We start from the raw sequence: 26,378 nt of genomic DNA on the forward strand, positions 1-26,378 counted from the left end.
TAACACTTTTCAGGCTGTAGACACCAATAACAATAACAGATGGTGAATGGTCGAGTGTGTCCTTCGGCAACCCACAAGCATATAATTTCAGTGCCTAAGAGAGACAGCGAATATTCTGGCCACGGCAACAATAGAAAACGCTTTGTATCGAGATAGGCCAGGACAGAATAGACAGCATGTTGTCTTGCATTATTTTGTTGAAACATAATGTTACAAACCTCGAAGATAGTCATTTGCCTTTCTGTGATATAGTACACAAGAGTCTTGGGGTCATTGAGATCCTCCATGGCGCTGGGTATTGCAAATTTTCGTAGTAGTCGAGAGAGGTCGTTCAACGTGAGCATCAATATTGCGGAACCATAAACCAATCTTGATAGACCATGACTCTGCCGCTATCGAATTTCCACCGATGGGTGGGTACGCGTTTGTCATTTTTAAACGACGCATAACACGACCTTCTCACTACCAATCAACATTCAGATTAAATTTCTGACTGAGACATTAATTGGATTATCTTTCCTTATATACAGTATGCAGACAGCGTTACTCTTAGCTAATCTGTGCGGTTGCCCTGAAACGCTGATCATTTGCATGTCCAAGCCCTTAGTGCTCCTCAAACTAATTTGACGTTTGCTCCGCTCCGTCTTTGTGGTGTTGCAATCTTAATGCTCAATGCTGTAATAAGACACTGCTGCGTACGAGATGAAATTTTCGAAAGTTTGAAAAGTACAAGGTTCACTGACCCTCTGTACTGAGACCGAACACGGAATATCGAAGCGATTTTACGATACTATGTCGGTAATGATGGGAATGCTTTTCGGCGGCGCATGATTCTCTGCTAGCGGCATTCCGTGTGCTAGTAATGGATATTGCGTGAGACGGCTAGCTTGTAACAGAGCAAGTTCTGTGCTCGTAACCTTGGCGTGGCTCCAACTCTGCAGGAATAATTCCCCATTTCTTATCGAAGGACACCAGATGGACAGTAGTAAATAAGCGTGCGCGCAGTTTCCGTCTGTTTCTGGCGCCCGTAAAGGAGGAGAATACTAATCCGAAGCTCGCACAGATTTTCAGTTGCGCAATGAGAGGATTGAAGGATGTCCACACTGTAGTACGAGGTCAGTTCATGTAGCACCTCTTCGTGAAATACCATGAAAGAAGATGAGTAACTTTTTCACGGAAACAAAATTACAGCATTCGAGCTGGTGATTCGAAACATAACTAAAAGAAGGTGTAGATTATATTTCATGTGCCAATACGCAAATGTAGCGATTAGTCTGGACTCTCATCCCAGAGGATCTGTATTCAAACACCCTTTAGAGATCGTGGACCCATTCTGGAAAGGGGGTAGAGTCACTTCCCAATTTAGCATTCGGATTTTAATCTTTCGTGATTTCCCTGAAATTATTAAGTCCAATGCCACAATGGTTCATTTGGAAACGATGTGGGCCCATTTTCTTCTTTATCCCTGCACTATTGCAGCGTCTGCTCCAATGGTTTCGTCGTCCACGGGGTGTTAAACACTTATCTACCTTCGTTTCAATTTCTGTGTCTACATGTCGGATTGCTCTGCTTGCTGACTTAATCTCTTCGTTTGTAATTTCAAAAACGACGCAACCTTTTTCTTGTAGGTATTGTGGGTTCACAGAAATAGTGTATGAGCAAATATAAGTATGTTACCCTAATAAATATGGTTTTAGTTTATTCTTTAAATCGTCAGTTTTTCTGTTCTTTTACTGCCATCCTTCGTCTCTGACTATCTTGTAGTAATCATTTCAATTATACGTATCAGATTCATAGTCGTTCTTGGTAATTTGCTTCACATCTTTTTCTGGTATCATACATTTTCGCTGTACCACGCATTCCAACAATTACTCGACTCCTTAGCGTGCTAAGAAATTTTCAGTATGGTCCTTTCCACTCCTATTCTTCCTGGCCCCTTTTCGTTTCGTTTTTTCTGTTCTATGAAGTTTTTTAACATTATTCTGTTCCTTTACAAGTAAGAAGGTTTCACTTTCACCGGCTGTCGTTTTTCCATAATCCATACCTCATTCCATACATGTAAATTCTGAGCGCTTTCACTTACTCTGTGTCAGCATCTGATCATTAAAGCTATCTTATATGAAAGAACTTATTACTGGTATTTTGGTTACCTTTGCTTTAAACTACAGGTAGCACCATAACTCCTCCCAGCCACACCGCACACGATTCCCATTAATCTGTCCCTTCTTTTAGTCGAGTTTCAATTCGGTTCAGTACCTTCTAATCCGTTATCCGATTTACCTATCCAGTCTTCACATTTCAAAATTTTCTTGTTTAAACTGTTCATCAACCACGGTTCACTTTTGTACTATGGTACACTTCGGACACATACACTGAGGCGGCAAAAGTCATGGGATAGCGATTGCAGATATGCAGATCACGGTAGTATGACATACACACCGTTTAAAAGGGGAGTACATTGGTGGAGCTATCATTTGAACTTGCGTGATTCATGTGAAACATTCTCCGGCGTGATTCTGGCCGTTCGATGGGAATTAACAGATTTCGAACGCGAAATGGTAGTTGGAACTGGAACTAGACGCACGGGACATTCCATTTCGGAAATGGGAATTCGATGTTCCGCGATCCACAGTGTCAAGAGTACCGAGAATACCAGATTTCAGGTGTTACCTCTCACCACGGACAACGCAGTGGACGACGGCCTTCACGTAACGACCAAAAGCGGCGACATTTGCGTGGAGTTATCAGTGATAAAAGACAAGCAACAATGCGTGAAATAACCGCAGAAATCAATATGGGACGTACGACGAACGTATCTTAGGACAGTGCGGCGAAATGTGGCCTTAATGGGGCCATGGCAGCAGACGGCCGACGCGAGTGCCTTTGTTAACAGCACGACATCGCCTGCCGTACATCTCCTTGGTCATGATCACATTCGTTGGACCCTAGACGAGTGAAAAATCGTGGTATGGTCGGATGAGTCCCGATTTCAGTTTGTAAGATTTGATGGTAGGGTTAGAGCGCGACGCAGGCCTCATGAAGCCATGGACCCAAGTTGTTATCAAGCCACTTTGTAAGGTGTGAACTGTGTTAACATGGAATTGACTGTGTCCTCTGGTTGTTCGGTTGCTTGGAGGCCATTTGCCGCCATTCGTGGACTTCATGTTGTGGACGACAATGCGCCGTGTCACCAGCTCGCAGCTGCCCGCGACTGGTTTGAAGAACATTCTGGACAATTTGAGAGATTGATTTGGAAACCTAGATAGCTTGTCATGAATCGCATAGAACTTTTATAGAACTTAATCGAGAAGTCAGTTCGTGCACGAAATCCTTACAGGCAATACTTTTGCTATTAAGAACGGCTACAGGGGCAACATGGTTCAACATTTCTGCGAGCGACTTGCAACGACTTGTTCGTGTCACGTCGAGACGCTGCACCACTGCAGGTATAAGAAGCTCAGACACGGCGTTCGGGGGTAACCCTTGAGCTTTCTCACCTCAGTGTGTCTTCAGGAAAGACTTCCTATCAATTAAATTTTTATATGATATTAACAAACAACTTTTTTCCAGAACTGTTTTTTTTTGCTATGTCCTCTCTGAATTTTAAATCCTCCATATTCCGACCATCATCAGTTACTTCTCCATGCGTATTCGAAACCTCTTCTGCTGCTAATTATACCAGCGTTGAATAAATGAACTGTTATTGTTTTACTTTTGTTGTTCATGTTATAAACTCTTTTCAGTGGCTATCCAATATATTCAAATCGTCACTAAAGTCCATTGGCGTCTCTGGCAGTAATACCGTGTCATCGGCAAACAATATTTCAGTATCTTCTCCCTAAATTTTAACTCCGTTTCCAAAGCTTCACAGCTTACTGAATATCACTCCGTCTTCAGGCCACAAGTGGCCCATCGGGACCATCCGACCGCCGTGTCATCCTCAGTGGAGGATGCGGATAGGAGGGGCGTGTGGTCAGCACACCGCTCTCCCGGTCGTTATGGTGGTATTCTTGACCGTAGCCGCTACTGTTCGGTCGAGTAGCCCCTCAATTGGCATCACGAGGCTGAGTCCACCCCGAAAAATGGCAACAGCGCATGGCGGCCTGGATGGTCACCCATCCAAGTGCCGACCACGCTCGTCATCGCTTAACTTCGGTGGTCTCACGGGAACCGGTGTATCCACTGCGGCAAGGCCGTTGCCCTTACTGAGTATACGTACTGAATAAAATCAGGGATAAGCTACAACTGTCACTCCCCAACTGTCACAACTACTTGTGCCTTTAAAAGTCCTTCGAATCTTATAGTAAAGGCTGGTTTCTGCACAAGTTGCGGATTACCTTTTACTTCCTTTGCTTTATCCCTGATACCTTCAGAATTTCAAAGGGCATATTCTAGTCAATACTGTCAAACGATATGTAGAAATTTACAGATGCCATAAACCTAGCTTTGCCTTTCTTCAGTCTCTCTTCTACGATAACTCTTTGAGGCTATATTACCTCGCGTATTCCTACATTTCTCCGGAACCCAAATTAGCCTTCCCGAAGGTCGGTTATTACTGTTTCGTATTCTTGTTCAAATAATTTGTGTCAGTATTTTGGAACTGTGACCTATTGAACGGTTGGTTCGGAGATATTCACAACTACCAACAGCTGCCTTCTTTGGAACTGGAAATACTACATTATTTCTGAGGTCTGACCATATTTCATCTGTATCATATCCACCGGTGAGCCAAAACACTACCATTACCTAGTCAATACCTTGTTGGTAAGATTGGCAACGATTTTGCGTGACATGGATTCGATAAATCGTTGGTAGGTTTCCGGAAGTGTGTGGCACCAAGTATATACGCACAGATAAAATGATTCCAGTGAATTAAGGACTGCTATAGTTTGTGGGCGAGGATGTGGCATCCTATAGCGAACCGGATGTGTTTCTCCGGGTTCATATCAGGCTAATTTGGTGGCCGTGACAGCAACGTGAGTTTACTATTACGCTCCTCAAACCATTCTAGCACGATTCTGGCCTTTTGCCTCGGACAGTTACCCTGCTGGAAGATGCCATGACCATGTGGGAAGTCATAAACCGCGAAGACAGTCGACGATTCTGCTGTCATGGTGCAGCAGATCCCAAGGATGACGTGAGAAATTCCACCTATAGCATAAAACTGCCCCCATCGGCTTGCGCCCTTGGAATGGTGCATGGTTTGAGCAGCCGTTTGCCTAGTTGGCGGCCGACATATCCCCACGTGGCCATCGACCTTGTGTAACAACAAACGTGATTCGTCGGACCTGATGATACATTTAAAATAATCCACTTTCCATTCTCAACGATCTATTGCCCACTGCAGCCGTAATTAATGATTTCGTTACGCAACGTGGATAGCCTATTACGGTGCCCCGTGTTAAACATCGCGCTGGACGGTGAATTCCGAAACACTAGAGCTTGCACTAACATTGTATTCTGCTTCAGATCTGCCACAGATCAACGCATGTCCTGATTAACAGAGCGGGCAAGCCGATAACCTCTGCATTCTGTGACGGGTCGTGGATCTTCAACACTTTGCTGCCTACTCCCTGTTTCACCGTCCTTCAACCATTTTCCGAAGATGCTCACGACAATACGACACGAGCAGCCGACCAGTTTCGCCGTTTGCGAGATTCTCGTTCACATGAGCGATGCCGTGACAGTTTGCCCTTTAAGTCGCTCTTGTATCTGATTTTTCCCGTTTGTGCCTGGATCGTCGATAGAATTATTCCCCATTCTCCTCTCCTCCACTTCTATACTTCCCTTACTCGTCAAGTGCTTGCAGCGCCGCCAATGGGTATTCGGTGTAGGGGTGGGCGGTGGTCATACTGTTTTGACTCATATGTATTTATTGCATAGAATGTGAAAGAAAGACTGGCTTTCCCACGGGCTCAGTGATGAGGAAATGCCGTCTACTGCCTTGTTTCTACTTAGGTGTTTCAGTGCTTTGTCAATCTCATCTCGCAGTATCTTATCTCGCATCTCATCTTCATCTACGATCTCTCCCCTTTCTAAAAATTGTCTTCCAGTTCCTTTCCTTAGTATGTCATAATTATTTTCTAGGAATTATATCCATTTTACAATCGCGAATACAAATACATATGACTCGTAAAATTTCTTAAGTTCCGAGTGATGAGTTTAAGAACATTTGCCAACGGCGATATCGTGCTATAATGAATGTTGAAATTTAAAAAAAAGGTTCCTATGGGGATCATCATAAAATATTAAACGCAACTCCTGGTTAATGTAGCCATTTTTCTCTGTCCTTCGCCGTTTGTATAATTTCTTTTCACTGATAACATTTCGTTATATGGACAATTTGGGCCTGTCTCAGGACTTTTCCCCCAGCATTTTTCTTTTTAACATTTTTTTAAGAATCTGTTATATCGAATGAGGTGTCTAATTAATTTATTTTATCTAATTTTAAGCATGTGAGTTAGTAATTCCCACCCACCATCCTTTACACATTACATAATAACAATTCTTTTATGGAAGAGTAGGACTTGTCAGGGGGAAACTTTTTCAATTTGTTTCCAACCATGACTTTTTTGTCTGTCAGAAATTTTATATAATTGCGTAAGTAATCAAAAATTTTGGTGGCAACATTCTGGATCCCTTTCTGTGCTAAACACAACTTTAATGTGGGTTCAGGAATAACATTTTTTCTTGTCGTGTCTTAACTATTTACAACATTGTTCCTTTTGAATACAGTGCATTGTTTACGATAAACTTCATGAGGTAATAAATATACGAAGGCTGTTCGGAAAGTACGGAATGATCGATAGCGAAATGGAAACCACAGTGAAAATCCGATGAAGCTTCGCATAGATGTGATGGGCAGTGTACCTAGTATGCGTCTTTATAGCATCAAGTCGCTCTTATCATTTCTCAGCACACAGTGAGCGCGTAAAGATGCCTAGTTTCTCGCCCCCCCCCCCCCTACCTCACAAATATGGATGCCTGCCGGGAGATCTCGTCTGATTTCGTGCAACCGAGAATCGAGCATAGCGTAACTGTCATGTGATTTCTGCTTCTAAAAGGGAATAAGGACGCTCCTGCAGCGTTTCCAACCTGCCTCCGTCTGATTTTCATCTCTGCTGAAATGAACCGTTAGCTATGAAGACAACATTTTGACACAGACAACGAGCTGTAGTCTAGCGTAGAAATATGCCGGAAAGTACACAGGGTGTCTTCTATACCGAGGGTATTGGAAATTCGGTGCAGCGCTACGATACATGTCTAAGTCTGAGCGGAGCTGTGTAGAGACGTGGCTGGAAGGTGTAGATAACTGTTGCCAATAAAACAGTTTTAATTCTTACTGTGGTTTCCATTTAGCGACCGATCGTTCCTTACTTTCCGAATAGCCCTCGTATTTGAAGCACTAATCAAAATGTCTAACTCCTTAAACAGGTGTCTACAAGATGATCGTGGATGACACCACATATTACTCATAGAGCAAGTGTTTGAGCAATGAAAGCTTTCTTTCTTAAAGATGAGTTACCCCAGAACATTATTTTATATGACCTTATGGAATGCAAACACTCAAAATATGTCAGTTTACTGGTTTATCCCTTTCCAAGATTTGTGATGATTCTGTGCTAAATGAGAGTAAGCCCTCACCAGGATGGACAGCAAAAGAGAAATTTCGAAAGGAAATTGAAATTGAATGAGAAGAAATAAAAACGTCAAGGTTTGCCGACGACGTTTGAATTCTGTCGGAGACGGCGAAGACCTTGGGAGAGCAGATGAACGGAATGGACACTGTCTAGAAACAAGATTATAAATTGAACTCAACAAAAGTAAAATAAGGGTTATGGAACGCAGTCGAATTAAATTGGACGATGCAGAAGGAATTATATTATGAAACGAGACACCAAAATTAGTATGTGAATTTTTCCTACACGGTCAGTAAAAAAACTGCAGTGGGTGAAATGGAGAGGATATTGCATGCAGACTGGCAATAACAAGAAACACATTTCCGATAAAGAGGGATTTGTTAACATCGAATATAAATTTACATGTCAGGAAATCTTTTCTGAAGTGTAGAGTGTAGAGTGTAGAGTTGTACGGAAATGAAGTGTGGACGATAAGCATTTCAGACGAGTAGACAATAGAAGCTTTTGAAAGGTGGTGTGCACAATAATGTTGAAGATTACGTAGGTAGATCAAATAACTAGTAAGAGATACTGAATAGAAGTGAAGAAAAAAGAAATTTTCGGCATAATTTGACAAAAAGAAGAGATCAATTGCTAAGACAGATCTAAGCAGCTGTCTGGCTTCTACTGAAGGGAAGTCTGGACGCTAAAAATTGCACTGTGAGACCAAACTACGAATACAGTAATCAGACTGAGAAGGATGGTTGTTGCCGTAGTTATTCAGTGATAAAGAGGCTTGCACAGGTTAGACTAGAGTGGAGTGCTGCATGAAAACAGTCTTCGGACTCAAGTCCCCAACAACCGCACCTCTCCTGTCTACCCCAGTTTTATTTAGGTTTCCAAGCAGTATCTTCAAGTTTACTTCACCAAAAACCTGCTCTGAGTCAAGGAATGCGCCATAAATTTTCGTGTTCCTCTCAATTATACTTTCAAAGATTATTCGTAGTGAAATTCAGGCTTCCCTGTTTCCCTATCTGTTCCTAAATCTAAATTAGTATTCTAAGTTTTAGATAATTTTATTTTTTAGTTTTCCTTTAACAATACTGAGTAGAATTTTTGAAGCATGGCTTATAAATGCCAAGGTTCTACAATCTGAAGACCATTGGCATTTCCTTTCTTAGATGTGATAATTGTTCTACTTTTTATTAATTCCATTGATTGTGTTCCATCCTCACAGTAAACACACACACAGATTTGTAGAGTTGTCCTTTCACCTTACCTCCAGCATTCCCTTTCACTGTCTGCGGTACGTATACTTACCAAAAACTGTATTCCTTTACTGCATTCATAGGAAAATGTCGTACCGCCTCAGTACACCTGACAATTTGCTGCACCTGTTGTAGTTTCTGTTTGTTGCGAAATATAGCTTTTAATTCCCACGAAATGTCTCTTCAGACTTTTATGGGCCGCCGGAAGTATACATATCACCAAATAACATTGTTATCAAGGCCAGTGGGAATATGCTTTCTACCAAAGTAATTTTCTACCCGTCGTGGAAACTGTACGATGAGATGACAAAATTCATGGAATAGCGATAAAAACATATGCAGATGGCAGTGGTATCGCGTACGCAAGATATAAAACGCCAATCCATTGATGGAGCTGTCATGTGTACTCAGGTGATTCATGTGAGAAGCTTCCCGACGTGTTTGTGCCGTACCACGGGAATTAATAAACTTTGAACGCGGAATGGTACACTACTGACCATTAAAATTGCTACACCAAGAAGAAATGCAGATAATAAACGGGTATTCATTGGACAAATATATTATACTAGAACTGAGATGTGATTAAATTTTCACGCAATTTGAGTGCATAGATCCTGAGAAATCAGTACCCAGAACAACCACCTCTTGCCGTAATAACGGTCTTGATACGCCTGGGCATTGAGTCGAACAGAGCTTGGATGGCGCGTACAGGTACAGCTGCCCATGTAGCTTCAACACGATACCATAGTTCATTACGAGTAGTGACTGGCGTATTGTGACGAGCCAGTTGCTCGACCACCATTGACCAGACGTTTTCAATTGGTGAGAGATCTGGAGAATGATCTGGCCAGGTCAGCAGTCGAACAGTTTCTGTATCCAGAAAGGCCCGTACAGGACCTGCAACATGCGGTCGTGCATTTCCCTGCTGAAATGTAGGGTTTCGCAGGGATCGAATGAAGTGTAGAGCCACGGGTCGTAACACATCTGAAATGTAACGTCCACTGTTCATAGTGCTGTCAATACGAACAAGAGGTGACCGAGACGTGTAACCAATGGCACCCCATACCATCATGCCAGGTGATCCTCCAGTATGGTGATGACCAATTCACGGTTCCAATGTGCGTTCACCGCGATGTCACCAAACACGGATGCGACCATCATGATGCTGTAAACAACACAACCTGGATTCATCTGAAAAACTGACGTTTTGCCATTCGTGCACCCAGGTTCCTCGTTGTGTACACCATCGCAGTCGCTCCTGTCTGTGATGCAACGTAAAGGGTAACCGCAGCCATGGTCTCCGAGCTGATAGTCCATGCTACTGCAAACGTCGTCGAACTGTTCGTGCAGATGGTTGTTGTTTTGCAAACGTCCCCATCTCTTGACTCAGGGATCGAGACGTGGCTGCACGATCCGTTACAGCCACGCGGATAAGATGCCTGTCATCTCGACTGCTAGTGATACGAGGCCGTTGGGACACAGTACGGCGTTCCGTATTACACTCCTGAACCTACCGATTCCATATTCTGCTAACACTCATTGGATCTCGAACAACGCGAGCAGCAGTGCCGCGATACGCTAAACCGCAATCGCGATAGACTACAATCCGACCTTTATCAAAGTCCGATACGTGATGGTACGCATTTCTCCTCCTTACACGAGGCATCACAACAACGCTTCACCAGACAACGCCGGTCAATTGCTGTTTGTGTATGAGAAATCGGTTGGAATTTTTCGCGTGTCAGCACGTTGTAGGTGTCGCCACCGGCGCCAACCTTGTGTGAATGCTGTGAATAGGTAATCATTTGCATATCACAGCATGTTCTTCCTGTCGGTTAAATTTCGCGTCTGTAGCACATCATCTTCGTGGTGTAGCAATTTTAATGGCTAGTAGTGTAGTTGGAGCTAGACGCATTGGACAGCCCAATTAGAAAATCGTTAGGGGATTAAATTTCCACAATCCACTGTTTCAAGAGTGTGTTGAGAGTACCAACTTTCACGCATTACCTCTCACGACGGATAAGGCAGTGACCGACAGCCTTCACTTCACGACCGAGAGCAGTGGCGTTTGCTTAGAGTCGCCAGTGCTAACAGACTAGCAACACTGCTTTAAATAACCGAAGAAATCAATGAGGGAAGTACGACGAACGTATCCGTTAGGACAGTGCGCTGAAATTTGGCGTAACAGCACGACATATCCTGCAGCACCTATCTTGGGTTCCTGACCATATCGGCTGGATCCAAGACGACTGGAAAACTGTGGCGTCATCAGACGAGTCCCGATTTTAGCTGGTAAGAGCTGATGGTAGTGTTCGAGTGTGGGGTAGACCCCACGAAGCAGTGGACCCAAGTTGTTAACAAGGCACTTTTCAAGCTGGTGGGCCCAGTGGTTAGACACTGGACTCGCATTCGGGAGGACGACGGTTCAATCCCGCGTCCGGCCACCCTGATTTAGGTTTTCCGTGATTTCCCTAAATCACTCCAGGCAAATGCCGGGATGGTTCCTCTGAAAGGGCACGGCCGACTTCCTTCCCAATCCTTCCCTAATCCGATGAGACCGATGACCACGCTGTCTGGTCTCCTTCCCCAAACCAACCAACCAACCAACCAAGTTGGTGGTGACTCCACAATGGTGTGGATTGTGTTTGCATGGAATAGACGTGGTCCTCTGGTCCAACTGAAACAATCATTGACTGGAAATGGTTATGTTCGGCCACTTGGAAGCCATTTGCAGCCATTCATGGACTTCATGTTCCCAAATAATGATGTCATGTCACCGGCCCACAGTAGTTCGCGATTGGTTTGAAGAACATTCTGGACAATTCAAGCCAATGCTTTGGCCCCCAGATCGCCTGACATGAATCCCGTAGAACAGTTACGGGGCATAATCGAGAGGTCAGTTGGTGCACAACATCCTGCATCGGCAACACTTTCTCTGTTGTCGACGGCTGGAGAGGCAGCATGGTTCAATATTTCTGCAGGGGACTTACAACTTATAAGTTGAGTGCATGCCACGTCGAGTTGCTGCACTACGACAAGCAAACGGAGGTCCGACGCAATGTTACCTGGAATTCAATGACTTTTGTCACCTCAGTCCTCAGTGAAATTGCCTCAAACTAATATTCCTTTTTGTGGACTGCAGGAAACATATTTGTCACCAAATTAATTGTTTACTACGCTCATGAGAATATGTCTTACTACATAGTGTGTGCCTGATATACTATGGTAGCACGCTGTAACAAGTGTAGAAAAATTGCGTGGCTGACGTGTTGTGGTAGTACGTTATATCAGGTATATGAGAACTGCTACAACTGTCAGTTTCTGTTTCTCGTAAAATTACTTCTGTTGTCACGTCTTGTTTAATCAGAACACACTGTCTCGATTCTTCATTAAATATTATTGCGAATTGCTGCGCATTGATACACTCCTGGGAACGAGCAGAAATCGCCAAATTTTCAAATCTGGGGTACAGCGTGTCGCCTTCTACAGCTGTTTAGCGTCATTAAGGAAATTTTGAAGTTTGTGTGGTTGCAACCCACAACAGCATAAATAAGGGCGGTGCGAAAGATACTTACCACCACAGTTGTTGGTCCTAAAACACAGAAATAAAACTTAAAAAAATTAAATATAGTCAGTTAATCACAGTTATAATATGATACAAAACAAGTTATCTTCGCTGAATCGCTAGCTCAATTGCACTACGAAAGTGTTGAAAACTCAGCAAGGATGTCATTCTTTCCAGTCGCTTTGTTGTTGTCCAAGTGGTTTAAAGTATTGTTGAATTCTGACTACGTAATAGGTGTTCCTGTGAATGAATTCATGTTCATTCCTACCAGTTATTTAATCTAAATCATCTCTGTGGAAACGGAAACGCAAAAATTGAGAGCAATCATATCTTCTTCCTTTGCTTTTAACGTGACTCAGAGATCAGTTTCATCTAGCGATGCTGCATTTTATTAGGAGCATCATCGTCGGATTTTCCCGTAATCATAGCAGAGATGTGCCCATTAATTTTGGGAGAGAGCTTTTCACATCTCATTTAAATAGGCGAACAATATTGTAAATGATAATGGAGTCTTTTGTGTAGATGTGATGAAATTTTTTCGACACGTTACCTTCGAAAGAATGACGCTCTATAGAAAAACAGGCGAAAAAATACCATACAATGTAAGCTTTTTCGGCTGGTACTGACCTCACTCAAAATTTAGGGGCTACTAGGCCGTGTTCGATGTATAAAACTTTCTCCTATCGTTTTCTCTAAGACTGCGGGAGACATCTTCAGAGGTAAAATGGAGAACTGCAATCACAATTAGACGGAGCTGTGTAGAGGGCACCACAGTCCATCACGTGACGTCGGCTACGAGATTATCGCCGATGTTGCCAACATTTTCGATTGGAAGTTATCGATAATCATTCTTACGTTGCAATGTTGACATCCGAATTTTGTTTAACTTAAAACCTTCCTCTTTTCTGCCAAATTATTATGGTGCTTACAGATATCAATAGCCTCTCTATACATACGCATATGATAGTGCGATGTTTTCGATCTGACACTCGTCTCAGTGAATTTAATTTCGTGATCACCCTCTTGGTAAAGATATTCCGCTACGGAAGATTTATCCGTATGTTCTAGGCGGCAATTCCTCTTGTGTTCAACGAGACGGTTGTTAACACTTCCGCCGGCCGCTGTGGCCGAGCGGTTCTAGGCGCTTCAGTCCGAAACCGCGCTGCTGCTATAGTCGCAGGTTCGAATCCTGCCTCGGGCATGGATGTGTGTGATGTCCTTAGGTTAGTTAGATTTAAGTAGTTTCTAAGTCTAGGGGACTGGTGACCTCAGATGTTAAGTTCCATAGTGCTTAGGGCCATTTGAACCATTTTTAACACATCCTTTTGTGGTACCAATATAAACCAGTCCACAGCTACAAGGAATTTTATATAAACCCGGTGTAGCCAAAGCATGTCGTATATCTTTTGCATTCTTTTATCTTGCTGATGGATCTGAATTTCTTGGATATGTCTGTTATCAAAGTGGGATGATTAAAACGTTAGTCGGTAGGGCGCCCAAAATTTGTGAACCGACTTACTTATAAGATGTGCTTGAACATCTACGGTTGACATTCAAGAAGAATGGTTATTCTAACAAGGAGATAGATAGACCATTTCGCCCTAGAAAGAGAAACAGGACCCATGAGGAACGACGGCAGCCCAAAGGAAAACTTTTCCTTCCGTTCATCAGTACGATTACAGATCGCATTCGAAAAGCGCTGAGCAAGTACGTTGAAGAAACTACCTTCAGACCCACCAAGAGGATAAAAAAATGTTTAAGATCGGTAAAAGATATAAAACATCCTGTGGCTACAGCTGTTTGAATATAAAATTCCTTGTAGTTGTGGACTGGTGCCACAAAAAGAAGTGTTATCACCCGTCTCGTGGAACGCAAGAGGAATTTCCGCCTAGGACATACGGATAAATCTGAAGTAGTGGAACATCTTTACCTAGATGGTGATCACGAAATAAAATTCACTGAGACGAGTGTCAGAACGAAAACATTGCATTATCGTGCGCGTATGTATAGAGAGGCTATTGAGATCTACAAACGCCATGATAATTTTATCAGAAAAGAGGAAGGTTTTAAATTAGACAAAATTCTGATGTCAACATTGCAACGTAAGAATGAAGATCGATTACTTTCAATCGAGGATGTTGGCAATACCAGAGATAATCTCGTAGCCGACGCCACGTGATAGACTGTGGTGCCTTCTACACCATTTTACATCTGAAGGTGTCTTCTTGGGTATGGGACGCTTTGACTTTGATTCCTACTTAATGGGCATCCGATAAAAGGGAAAATTAGTTTTAGAGGAAACATTAAGAGAAAGTGTTAGACATCAACGACGGCCTAATAGTCCGGAAGTTTTAAGTGAAGGCGAAAAAGTAATTGGCTGTGATGGTAAAAGAAACAGCTCCATTATTCGAGAACCTGGTCGCTATGATTTATTGCCCTTTATACAAACTACTGTGAAGTACACGTAATCGACTGCTCAAAAATTAGTAATAATCGACAATCAATGTTGTTTAAAATTACCTCAGTTGTTGAACGAGAACGTATGCTTAACTGAAGTAATAATTCATTTCTCACGCTTCCTACTCATTAGATACGATTTATTCCGTTGGAAAGAGAAAGAAAGAGTCTGTGGGAATGAAAATCAGTTTAGGTTTTGCTGGTAAGTGTCACTGGTCACCGGTTTACTCATTTTGACCAAAATGGATATTATGACGTCAATGACAGACTACACTAGAATACAGTTTCCTTCAAAAAATCGATATAAGTCAGAAATATATTCGAGGGTTGGAACTTTAATAGTGGTAACTATTTATTTACAGCTCGTACAAAGTAGACACGTGTTTCAAAGTTTTACTGACCTACACAGCAGTCACCAGCATTGTGTATAACCCGTTGCTTGAGCATTGTCCTGCAAAATGATCGTCAGGTCCTGCAGAAAGTGCCATCACTTCTGCCTCTAAACTGGTCGTAGGTTGTGTTCCAAAAATGAACAGCATAGACACAGAAGTGATGACCATTATTTTACAGGACAATGCTCAAGCATGTTCAGTGCAAGCTGTTACTGATTTGTTTGACTGATGGTGCTGCTAAGTGCTATACCACCTACTGCACTTCACTGACTCCAGCCCTCGTAAGTTCAACTCGATTTCTAAACTGAAGGAAACATTTCACGGCATTCGCTTCGGAACTGCTATAAAGTCGTCGGGCATTAGACCGCGCCGCTGGAACTGTCAACACAACAGGCATTGCTAAGAGTATCTTCTGACTTCCACATCGCTGGCAACGGGTTATACACAATACTGGTGACTACTGTGAAGGTCAGTAAAACTTTGAAACACGTATCTATTTTGTACGAGCTGTAAATAAATAGTTGCCACTATCAAAGTTCCAACCCTCGTATTTAAGTCAGAGTATGTTCTCTCAAGGCGTGTAGTTATGAGCAGAGCATTTATAATTGTCTGGTTTGATCCCAGTATTGATGATTAGGTGTAACAAATGAATACTTTCCTTAGGATAGAACGAACAACGTTAAAAAACATATAAATTTTCATTCTGTTGGCATATTTGTGGCATCTTGTTAACAGGTGAAATTCATTAAGAAGAATTATTTTACAGACTTTCACAGTTCACAAATTCTTATCCATTATCAGTCCAGCAGTAGCTTCGATATTGCTACCCTCACACACTTTGCAGTCTGGTCAGAATCCATGATCGCAATACTGGCGTTCAGTGCTGAAAGTGTGATCTAACCGAGGCCTTTGATCTAGAGAATGTCTCTAATTAGTATTTTGATTAATGTGAGCGTCTACTCTTGCCTAGGAGCAGTCGATTAACATTAATGTGGCGACCGTCCTTTACTCATTTAGTTCAGTGAGCTCCAGGAGCAGAGTCTGTCAAGAGTATTAAATGAGACAGAGGCAGTTAATTAGTCTCAGGTGTAGACCGACGGGAGGGCACAACGACATTCCGATGATGAAGACGAGAGTCTGATGTTTCCTACCAGCAGTTCCTTCACTTAATGATCCAGATGTTAGTTAACTATTTTGTCCGTGAGGGCATATTATGCTTTTCTAAGGGAATGGTTATAATTCCTTGGTGACGAGAAAAGGAGTGGTGCATTTTCTGTGGCGGACAGTATGTGAACGGTCTGTTCTTGTTTGTAATGTAGAGCGTGATTACGAAAACTAAGGCCATGTGGCCGTAGAACATTTTTTTATAGAAAAAGATTGGCAGTTTTTGTTTCTTAAAAACCTACTTCACTTTTTACTACAATCTCAGAGTATATTTCGAAATTTGTTATACCAGTTTCTTCAACCTTTCTACACACAGGTTTTCCTCCTGGGAACTGAACCATATGACGACTCCGGCCTTGAGTTTCTGGTCATCATGAAAGTGCTGTCCACCAAGCAATTGTCAAAAGTACTAAAAAGGTGGGTATTGAACAGTGGGTCGTCTATAACTGTATAAAGTGGTCCAAAATCGCTAATCTGATTGACAGTCTTTACTATTTATGTTCGTCGGCAAGCAATTTTCCTATCCATCATGCACACAATTGCTGTATCCGAGCTTTTACGTGTAAATCATGTAAACAGTGGTGAGACCAAGACGAGAGAATTCTTCAGTCAAAGCACCAGTAGCCAATTACTGATCTGATAGCAGTTCTTCGTCCGATTTCATGTGTTTCGATACTGTGCCTTCCACTCTGCTATTCATCATGAACATTTGTAAAGCAATTTTTCTCCCTCGACAGTGTTATCTAATTTTTCCTTTATTGGATACCCATAAAGTAGGGATCAAAGTCTAAGCATCCCATTGTACTGTATTGTATTGTATGAAACTGGGGACCTAGAAACGACGGAGAGGTTTCGTCCCCGCAGTAGCCCTCAGTGGTTCACAACCCCACAACAGGCTACAGGCGTCCACTCACCCCAGATTGTGCGGTTCCGCCCCCAGTGGACCACCCCCAGAACGTCCCACACCAGACAGGTGTAACCCCAATGTTTGCGTGGTAGAGTAATTATGGCGTACGCGTACGTGGAGAAAGTGTTTACACAGCAATCTCCGACATAGTGTAACTGAGGCGGAATAAGGGGAACCAGCCCTCATTCGCCGAGGCAGATGGAAAACCGCCTTAAAAACCATACACAGCTTGGCCGGCACACCGGACCTCGTCACTAATCCACTGGGCGGATTCATGCCGGAGACCGGCACGCCTTCCCTCCCGGAAAGCAGAAGCATCCCATACTCAGGGCTTGGTTCAAAAGACTGAGCACTATGCGACTGAGGTCATCAGTCGTCTAGAACTAAGAACTAATTAAACCTAACTAAGGACATCACACACATCCATGCCCGAGGCAGGATTCGGTCCTGCGACCGCAGCGGCCGCTCGGCTCCAGACTGTAGCGCCTAGAGACGCACGGCCACTCCGACCGGCCCCATACTCAGGGAATGAGCGTTGAGGAGTAAATGCAGGACTCCTGTTTCGTCGTTGTAGGCAAAGCTCTAGTGGAGGTGGTTTGTCGTTCTTTACTTCCTGCCCATTATGAAATGTCAAATGTGTGTTTTTGTCGAGTGAATGACTGTGACGAGAGCGTGTGCGGTTTAGTGTCGGGTTTTGTTTTGTTACGGATGAAGGGAAGGGAGAGAGTGAAACACTTTACCGGCACATAGCCTGCTCCTGCCGAATATTACCAACGGTGCCGCCAAACTTAACGTCCACATCCGATGGACTGGTTACCATCAACTGTGCCGCTTGTCCTCACTTCAAGGACTCCTGTTTCGGAGAGGCTTGGAATGTAATCAGGACATTGGCACAAAGACTGGTGATCAGGGACTGCAGCCACCACTTCTTCTACCCTTGCCGCCCAAATACTGGCAGCGAAAATTTTCCAGCATCAGAATTCCAACCGGTTTATCTATGAGTCGAGCGCCACCGCTCAGGTATGTGTTAACAGCCTCGACTACAGAGGTGCCTCAAGCAGATACCGCTATTAATAAATCTGAGCAGCAATAAATCCTTTACACAAAACGTTGAATTACGGCACGTACTTCGCTTCTGGCGGGATCAACGATTTTCGAAGCCATGGTTGTTAGCTTCCTGCTACAGTCCAACACCTACTGCATCAGATCAGGAACTTCTGTGTCTTCGTAAATAATCAAGAGATGGCGCTGGAATAGTGCGATTTTATTTTGATCTAATAACGTTTAAATATAAGCAAACTGCTCCTATTTTTCACTTATACCTCGTATTTATTGAAGCATAGCGCATGTTTAACTGAGCCGTATATGTTTCTTTATTTACGGCTCTGAATGATGTTAAAATTAAGCGGATAGCTGAAGTACGAAATCAAGATATATGGAAAGAATAGTTGAAGGAAGAGGTGCATGTTCGTAAACTCTTACCAAAAGGTAGGGCGGATTGATGTGACTCGACTTAGAAATCCTGTACGGTTATCTTAGCTTGGGAAGGAGCAGTAAGAAGAATTTTGTAAGGAAATAGAGCACTAGAATGTGTAAAACAGATTCTGAAATGTAAAGTGAAAGCGCAACAGCTCAGAATGAAAAAATACTAAGAGCCGAGCTGCATACGTGTTTACGTTCAGTATTGTTTTTTTGTGAGGGAGGAGAGGCCGCACATACGAATTGGTGAGGAGTGGGAAGCATCGGACATACGGGAAAATAAAGGAATGTGTTACGGTTGGGTGCAGCCCCACATACTGCGCTTACATTGCTTTCATAACATCTCAGTAAATCGCAGAGCTATCTCTACAATCACTCCTCATTTGCACTGCCTGCAACTAAGAAATTCAGACACTTGTGATGGACGTATTAATCATTTAATCTTCACTTGTTCCATGTTTCAGCAACCTATAGAACAATTCCTCGCAGAAATGAGGTAGAATGATATGGTAGTTGATGTCTGATAAGATTTATTTTAGGAAGCAATTTTAAAATTTGCCCACAGACGTATATAAAATGTGTAATCACTGTTTTTGTGATTAATCAGAATAAGTTCTCATCTCAAACAATATTGACTGTACAAACCAGATAATAAAAATTTTTGGTAAAGAAAAATTTAATTACGAGTATTACCTCTGTGTTTAGAAATTAAGTTTTCCACGGTTTGCTAATATTGAAGAAACATTGTTTAGTTATTTTAAAGTACAGTGTAACTATTGGTGGACAAATAGTGTACTAACGTTGAAGGCCAAATACAAAAATGTGAAATATTGCCTAACGCTAACAACATTGACGGTCAGCATGTGCTGATTTTTTTCTGCTGGATTGTAGTTGCTGATGAGCTACGTTTCAAGAGTAGAACATGGTAACATTTTACCATGATTTTCTCTGGTCTTTTGTATAATAATCCTTATACACGTGGACTGTGAATAAACCTCTCGTAAACGTTGTCGCTGGTGCCTGCAGATTTTGGAATGTATTGATGTATAGGTAGAACATTGATGGAACTGATATCTCAACGGCCGCGCTGGCCTTGGTAGCCGAGCGGTTCTAGGCGCTTCAGTCCGGAACCGCGTGGCTGCTACGGTCGCAGGTTCGAATCCTGCCTCGGGCGTGGATGTGTGTGATGTCCTTAGGTTTAAGTAGTTCTAAGTCTAGGGGACTGCTGACCTCCGGTGTTAAGTCCCATAGTGCCTATAGCCATTTGAACCATTGTTTTGAATGGCTGCAGTTTTCTAAAGACAACATGCTCTGTCTTCTAAAAAGTAAAAAGGAAGATTACGGTTCAATGTCTCGAAGACATCGTGGTCATTAAAGACGGTTCTAAGAAGTCTTCGTGCTTGAGCACAAAACGGTTCCATATATCTGACAGTATTCGTCAGCAATATAGGTGTGTAGCAGGACGTATCTCATGCAATGTGCCTTAGAAATGCTACGTGCTTTGGTTTGGTTTGCTCCTCATCTCATTTTTTTTATTTTTAAACATATCTTAGATACTGAAAATCAGGTTTGTCGTGGATTTATTGGCTGTCCGCGCATACAAGGATTAGTACGCAAAAGAACAGAGATGCGACTGATCTGAGGACTTCTTGAAAGGATAAATCCAATTGGGATTCCTCTGTGAGGAGACGCAGTGTTGGTTGTACGAGGCGGGGGATCAGGTTTAAAGAAGAGCCGCGCTGTTGTCAGTTCAGAGTGACCGAGAGCGTCATTCCGTGCTAATACAGGTGAAACATAAAATGAAAAATATGTTAGAAAGTGAGAAACCTGCCTTCTAAATATCAAAGAACGCACTTATCTAAAAGAGTCACTGGGTACAACAACCAGGACAACCGTTTCCCAACCAATACTTCCTGCAGTTTAAAAGCAGCGCAACAGAATTACTTTTGGAAAAGTAATTTGTACCATAATGAGCGCCGCAGTCACTTATGTAATAAATGAAAGTGATATTTTTTCACTTAGGCGGTATTTACTTACACCTTCTTTTCTAAAAGTTAATTACTTATGGCACTGGCTGTACAGTAACAGGTGAACAGGAGCAAGAAAAATACCGCCTTCCTTTAATACATTGAAATCCGCAGTAACCTTTTGTAGATGTCACTTCCACTACAAGTAACATTTACATTAGATTTATAACAACTCTTGAAATGTTCACTAGCTTCATAACAGATATCTAAGTTTTCGGACACAAGAACGATTTTGTTAATGATATTCCATTTTTCACTGTTCCTACTTGTCAAAATAAGCCCATATGACTTTACTGGCATAATGCAGTAATTGTTCTGAAATCTATTAGTGCATCTTTAGGGAAAAACTCTACAAATCATTACAGTGTCTCCATATGCAAAGTTCGGAAGTGTGTATCTGCTTGCATTTACTACCGCACTCTCCCCTCACTTTTCTGCATTTCAAACATTCCTGTGATGCTCTCTTCCTCTCAGAGACAGTCTCGCTTGTCCTGTGCTGTGCCTCAGTTGGTTCCGTCGTTTCTTTGTTCACTTGTATTCGCCATCTTGTAAAATCGGTAAATGTATCCTTCATATGTTTCCATTTTGTCTTATACGGAACGAACAATTTTCCGCAGCACACATTTTCTTTACAGGCTAAAGTAGAAATTATACTTTGCAACGTAAAGCAGTACCTTGCAGCTGAATAAGTCTTTTTGGGAACTTTTATTTTTGCTTCTTCTCTTTTCCGATAGTACTGCTTATACTATATTAATACTAACCAACTTTTTTTTATTTCGCCGGTAGAAAATGTTCCATTGCTTACCTGACTTCAAGTTGTATGACTTCTTGAAATCACGTACATTTTTAGGAGTTGCTGTAACAGCTCATTTCCATTTGCTACCTGCGGTTACATTTATTTTGAAACTAGGTACTTGCCTGAAATGACATATTGCGTAACAGCTTGCATTTCTCTGGACTTTGGCCCACTGACACAATGTATAATCACTTTATCATCAATTAGTGACCCTCTAAGGCCCAGGTTGGCTCTCAGCTGCAACTATCTCTGCTTCAAAGTGTTTTACATTTTGCAACAAGTCATACGATAGAGAAAGAAATAGATTCCATTTAGCAGTTTGTCACTATAAAATGTTAGTTTTAATAACTTGAATGTGCATTTTGTTATTTCTTTTTATGATGTAAGAAGGTCAGATCCTTTTCTTTTCATGTGGTACGTTCATATTGTCTTCTAGAATTCTGTGCAAAATATTCCTTGCATAAATTATTATCTTTACAATCCTTTCGATTCCGTTTTCCGATACATAAAAAAATGAAATATCAGTTTCTGGTCCACTAGAAAGATATTTAACTTTAACAAACGGTCATAAAAAATATTAATATTTCCAGTTGCAAAGACATAAAAATATAGTAAAATTTATGTCACAGAAGTGAAATGTAAATAATTAGTGTTATGAATTGTAGTGTAATAGGGAACATGAAGATATGAACTTCTATATATGAAATGCAGATGAACTGTTTCACAAAAACAAGTGACTAATCTGTACGTCTTCTTTGTTTCATACTTTATCGTATAAAAGCCTTTATTTACATTTTATTATTACATCCAGAAGGCTAATCGAATACAAAGACACATAATAAATATCATGTTCTTAATCATATGTGGTTAGTTATTTTAAATCGACCGTACGCCTTGTGTGGAAAAAGGTATAGAGCAAAAGCGTTTATGTAAGACATTGTTTCTTTGGTCATCTAAGAGGGTTTTGAGGCTTCTGAGTTACGATAAAGTATTTTCGCTTATTTACACATATTGTCGCAAGTATTTAACCAATAGAAACGAATGTCTGTTGTTCATCTGAACTGTATACGCTGCTGTGGATTGTCTATCTGCTGCCTCTCAGCAGACTTACGCGCTACATATAATATATTCAGTACTTAAACTAACGTAATATTCTCATGAAATGTAAGTATGAGAGCCTCTGTTAGGCCAATGATTATTTTTGAGCTCTGTACCAAAGCTTCCGTCTCTATTTTCTATCAGACTGTTCCATTGCCTGAGTGCTGACTTAGAAAGATGCAGTCTAACTTACGATTTACACATCCACTTGAAAAAAGAAAATAGATGTTTGGTAATGTTCTTACACTGTTCCCAAACGAGCAAATTCTGTAACATAAGGTATATAAGCCTCCAAAAACTTCAGTAGTGTAATGATCGTTCTTTATGAAAGAAGTATGCCGACAGAAAAGTGAGAAAATGAAAATGAGGAGAAAAGAACCCACTGCTAGCAGATTACCTCAATGATAATGAAAAACCAGATTAAACGTGAAGGACGGTGTTATCACCTGACATGATGCCCTGCATTATCAATGCCCATAAAATTCTTAATATATTTGCTTACTGTAATTTTATCACTAACCACTTTCAATAAAGGTACAGTAGTAATAAAACGTGTACCTAAAATAGAAATAGTTAGGGAGAGATAGTGGAATTTGCACTTTGAAACAGGGAAGTCGTGACGAGAGGCAGTGCACTCAAAAGTAGTAGTCCGTCAAATATATTATTTCGATCACACAGCGCCTGAATGCAGGCCGTGCGCAGGAGCGTCTGCTGGTTTGCATAAGCAGCAGGCGTAGCCGCACACACAGCAATCAGCTTTCTGCGTCTCGCAAATGCCTCGTTACCGTACACTCATTATTACGGCACGATGACGAACAAACAATATGAGCTAATCTTCCTACACAATTTAGGAAGGTATAGAATGTTTATCAGTCTCTTTCCTCCTCCACCATTCGAAAAGAGTTGTGCTGTAGACTACGTGTGCTAAAGGTGGCTGCGCCTACGCGTGCAGGAGGCGGCGATCGGGGCGCCGCCTGAGCAGGGCGCGCTCGAAGCTCTTGAGGTGTACGCCGGTGGGGTCCCAGTGCGCCTGCAGCTCTGCCCATTCGGCGGGGTAGTCTGCGCGCAGGCGTCGGATCACGCGAATGGCAGCAGCCTTCTGCACCGTCGTACACCTTGCACAGCGCGTAGCGATGGCCTCCGGTAGTATTCCTGCACAATACATAAAAAAGAAAAAGACTAATTAGGCACAATGTAGGATCCACAGCATTTTATGGGATCATCAACGATTTTATATCAACGATAATCGGCCGGCCGGTGTGGCCTTGCGGTTCTAGGCGCTTCAGTCTGGAACCGCATGACCACTACGATCGCAGGTTCGAATCCTGCCTCGGGCATGGATGTGTGTGATGTCCTTAGGTTAGTTAGGTTTAAGTAGTTCTAAGTTCTATGGGACTGCTGACCACAGATGTTAAGTCCCATAGTGCTCAGAGCCATTTGAACCAATCAATGATAATCTGCATACTGCAGCTGAAGACATTACCAAAAACTGAAAGGAAAAGATGAAATATGGACGCTCACTGCTACTTGAAATCCCTCGACGAAAACGTTACATCCGATAAAAAGGTGCAAACGGTGGCCAATAGACTAAAGACATCTTATTGTTGGAAAGTTTGTTGTCGTGGTCTTCAGTCCGAAAATGGTTTGATGCATCCCTCCATGCTGCTCTATCCTATGCAAGCCTCTTCATCCCAGCATAACTACTGCAGCTAACATCCATGTGTACCTGTTTAATGTAGTAAAGCCTTGGTCTCTCCATATATTGCAACCCTCCCCCCCCCCCCCTCCACCCAACCAACAAAACATACACACACAACACACACTATAACACTGCAACACAACAGTATTTGATAATTATGGTACTATTTAATTTTTCAGTCTAGATTTTTTTCAGTATAAATGTGTATGTTTCATTATTTTACTGCCAATGATAACTAATTGAAGGAATGTAATGTGCATTTATGACAGACCATTTGAAATCAAAATTACAAACAATACAGCAGCTTCTTCGGTAATGTCTGGGAGCTTTGATTGTGTAGAATTCAAAGATAATGTTAAGGGCATGAGACTAAAATCGTAGACACAAGGGCGCGTGCAGACACACAGAAAGAGTTGGAAGATAACAGTGGTTGAGGGCGGACATAAAGTTGCTATGATAGCGTGCACAATTAAGTGTATTGTCGACGTGGTATCCAAAGTGTGACGAGACATGGTGAATTTACGAGTGGGAATTTACACAGGCCACAGTACAACGTTTAATCAAGAAGAACTGACAAAACAGATTATTTGAAGAACACTGTGTGGACAATATTAATGCTACGATATTGCAGTGATGCATGTCCCAAGGAACAGGTACTACGGCGATTTCATCCGTCATGAAATACATTAAGTGGATTCGCAAATGCGAATGAAGACAACCAACAACTGTAGAATGGAATGACGACAATGAAAATTTGTGCCGGACCGGGATTCAAACCACAAACGCATGGTTGACGGAATATGGAAGTTTGGGTCTGGCCGTGAGTCGCGCACGGATAGCCAAATGGTAGGGCGACCGCTCGCGCTACGCGGGTTCGATTCACGGCCCGTCACAAATTTTCATTGTCGTCGTTCCATTCTGCAGTTGATGGTTGTCTTCATTCGCAATTGCGAATTCACTTCATCTAATATTAATACTGACTGCTCGTTACTGGGAGAAGAGTATATTGCTATTTACTGTTTCACAAAATCATTATGTCGTGCCAACTACTGGTTCACCAGAAAGTAAGAGTGTGCCATTTGGCAGTTTAGTGTTGTAAAAGAATTGCAAATGTCATGGACTCAATACCTACGGACATTGCAGTGCTTTCTGATAAAGTATAAGTAGCACTGAGTGCTAATGATTTCCCCAAGTCATAAACCGGCAGCAGCATCATTCTTCTATCATTGTTATTACCTAATGGCTCTTTAGTTCAGAATGGTTCAAATGGCTCTGAGCACTATGGGACTTAACTTCTAAGGTCATCAGTCCCCTAGAACTTAGAACTATGTAAACCTAACTAACCTAAGGACATCACACACATCCATACCCAAGTCAGGATTCGAACCTGCGACCGTAGCGGTCGCGCAGCTCCAGACTGTAGCGCCTAGAACCGCTCGGACACTCCGGCCGGCTGGCTCTTTAGTAATAACATACATATTATTTACCAAAAAGAACTTGAAAGCACTAGCTTGTAAAATTTAATTTTTGCTATTTTATGAAAGGAGAAAGTAATAACTAACGAAAGCCATTAATTCATTGTAATACGTTTACTGTTTTCTGCAATTATTTGAGAAAGAAGTTTGTGCAAAATTGTAGGATGTGAGGTCCGCCAGTTATGCAAAACACCGTTTTGTCAAGTACCCAAACATGTTTCAGCACCACTTTGCCATCATCAGTGGGTTTCCGTTTTATTTAATCTGTAATGTGAAAATTTTTACTAAATGATTACAAAATTATGTGGATATTTAGTTCAAACAATAGTTCGTTTCTTTTTGTTAATACCTTTACACCTGGTGTCCATGATTTTTCAGGACCACTTCTGTGTGATTTATTACTGGTAGCTTGTCACACTGGCGGACCACACA

At 42.0% G+C, this 26,378-nt stretch overlaps 1 protein-coding gene across 1 annotated transcript in view; it reads right to left on the reverse strand.

The window, feature by feature from the left end:
* Positions 1-22,412: 22,412 nt before the first annotated feature.
* LOC126191181 (ejaculatory bulb-specific protein 3-like) overlaps positions 22,413-26,378 on the reverse strand; it is a 100,221-nt gene continuing 96,255 nt past the window's right edge. Inside the window, exon 2 of the mRNA XM_049931956.1 lies at positions 22,413-23,924. Within this exon, the coding sequence (XP_049787913.1) occupies positions 23,713-23,924 (212 nt within the window). The 3' untranslated portion in view covers positions 22,413-23,712. The remainder of the gene's footprint in view (positions 23,925-26,378) is intronic.

Source organism: Schistocerca cancellata, chromosome 6, assembly GCF_023864275.1.
Source record: "Schistocerca cancellata isolate TAMUIC-IGC-003103 chromosome 6, iqSchCanc2.1, whole genome shotgun sequence".
Taxonomy (NCBI): Eukaryota; Metazoa; Arthropoda; class Insecta; order Orthoptera; family Acrididae; genus Schistocerca; species Schistocerca cancellata.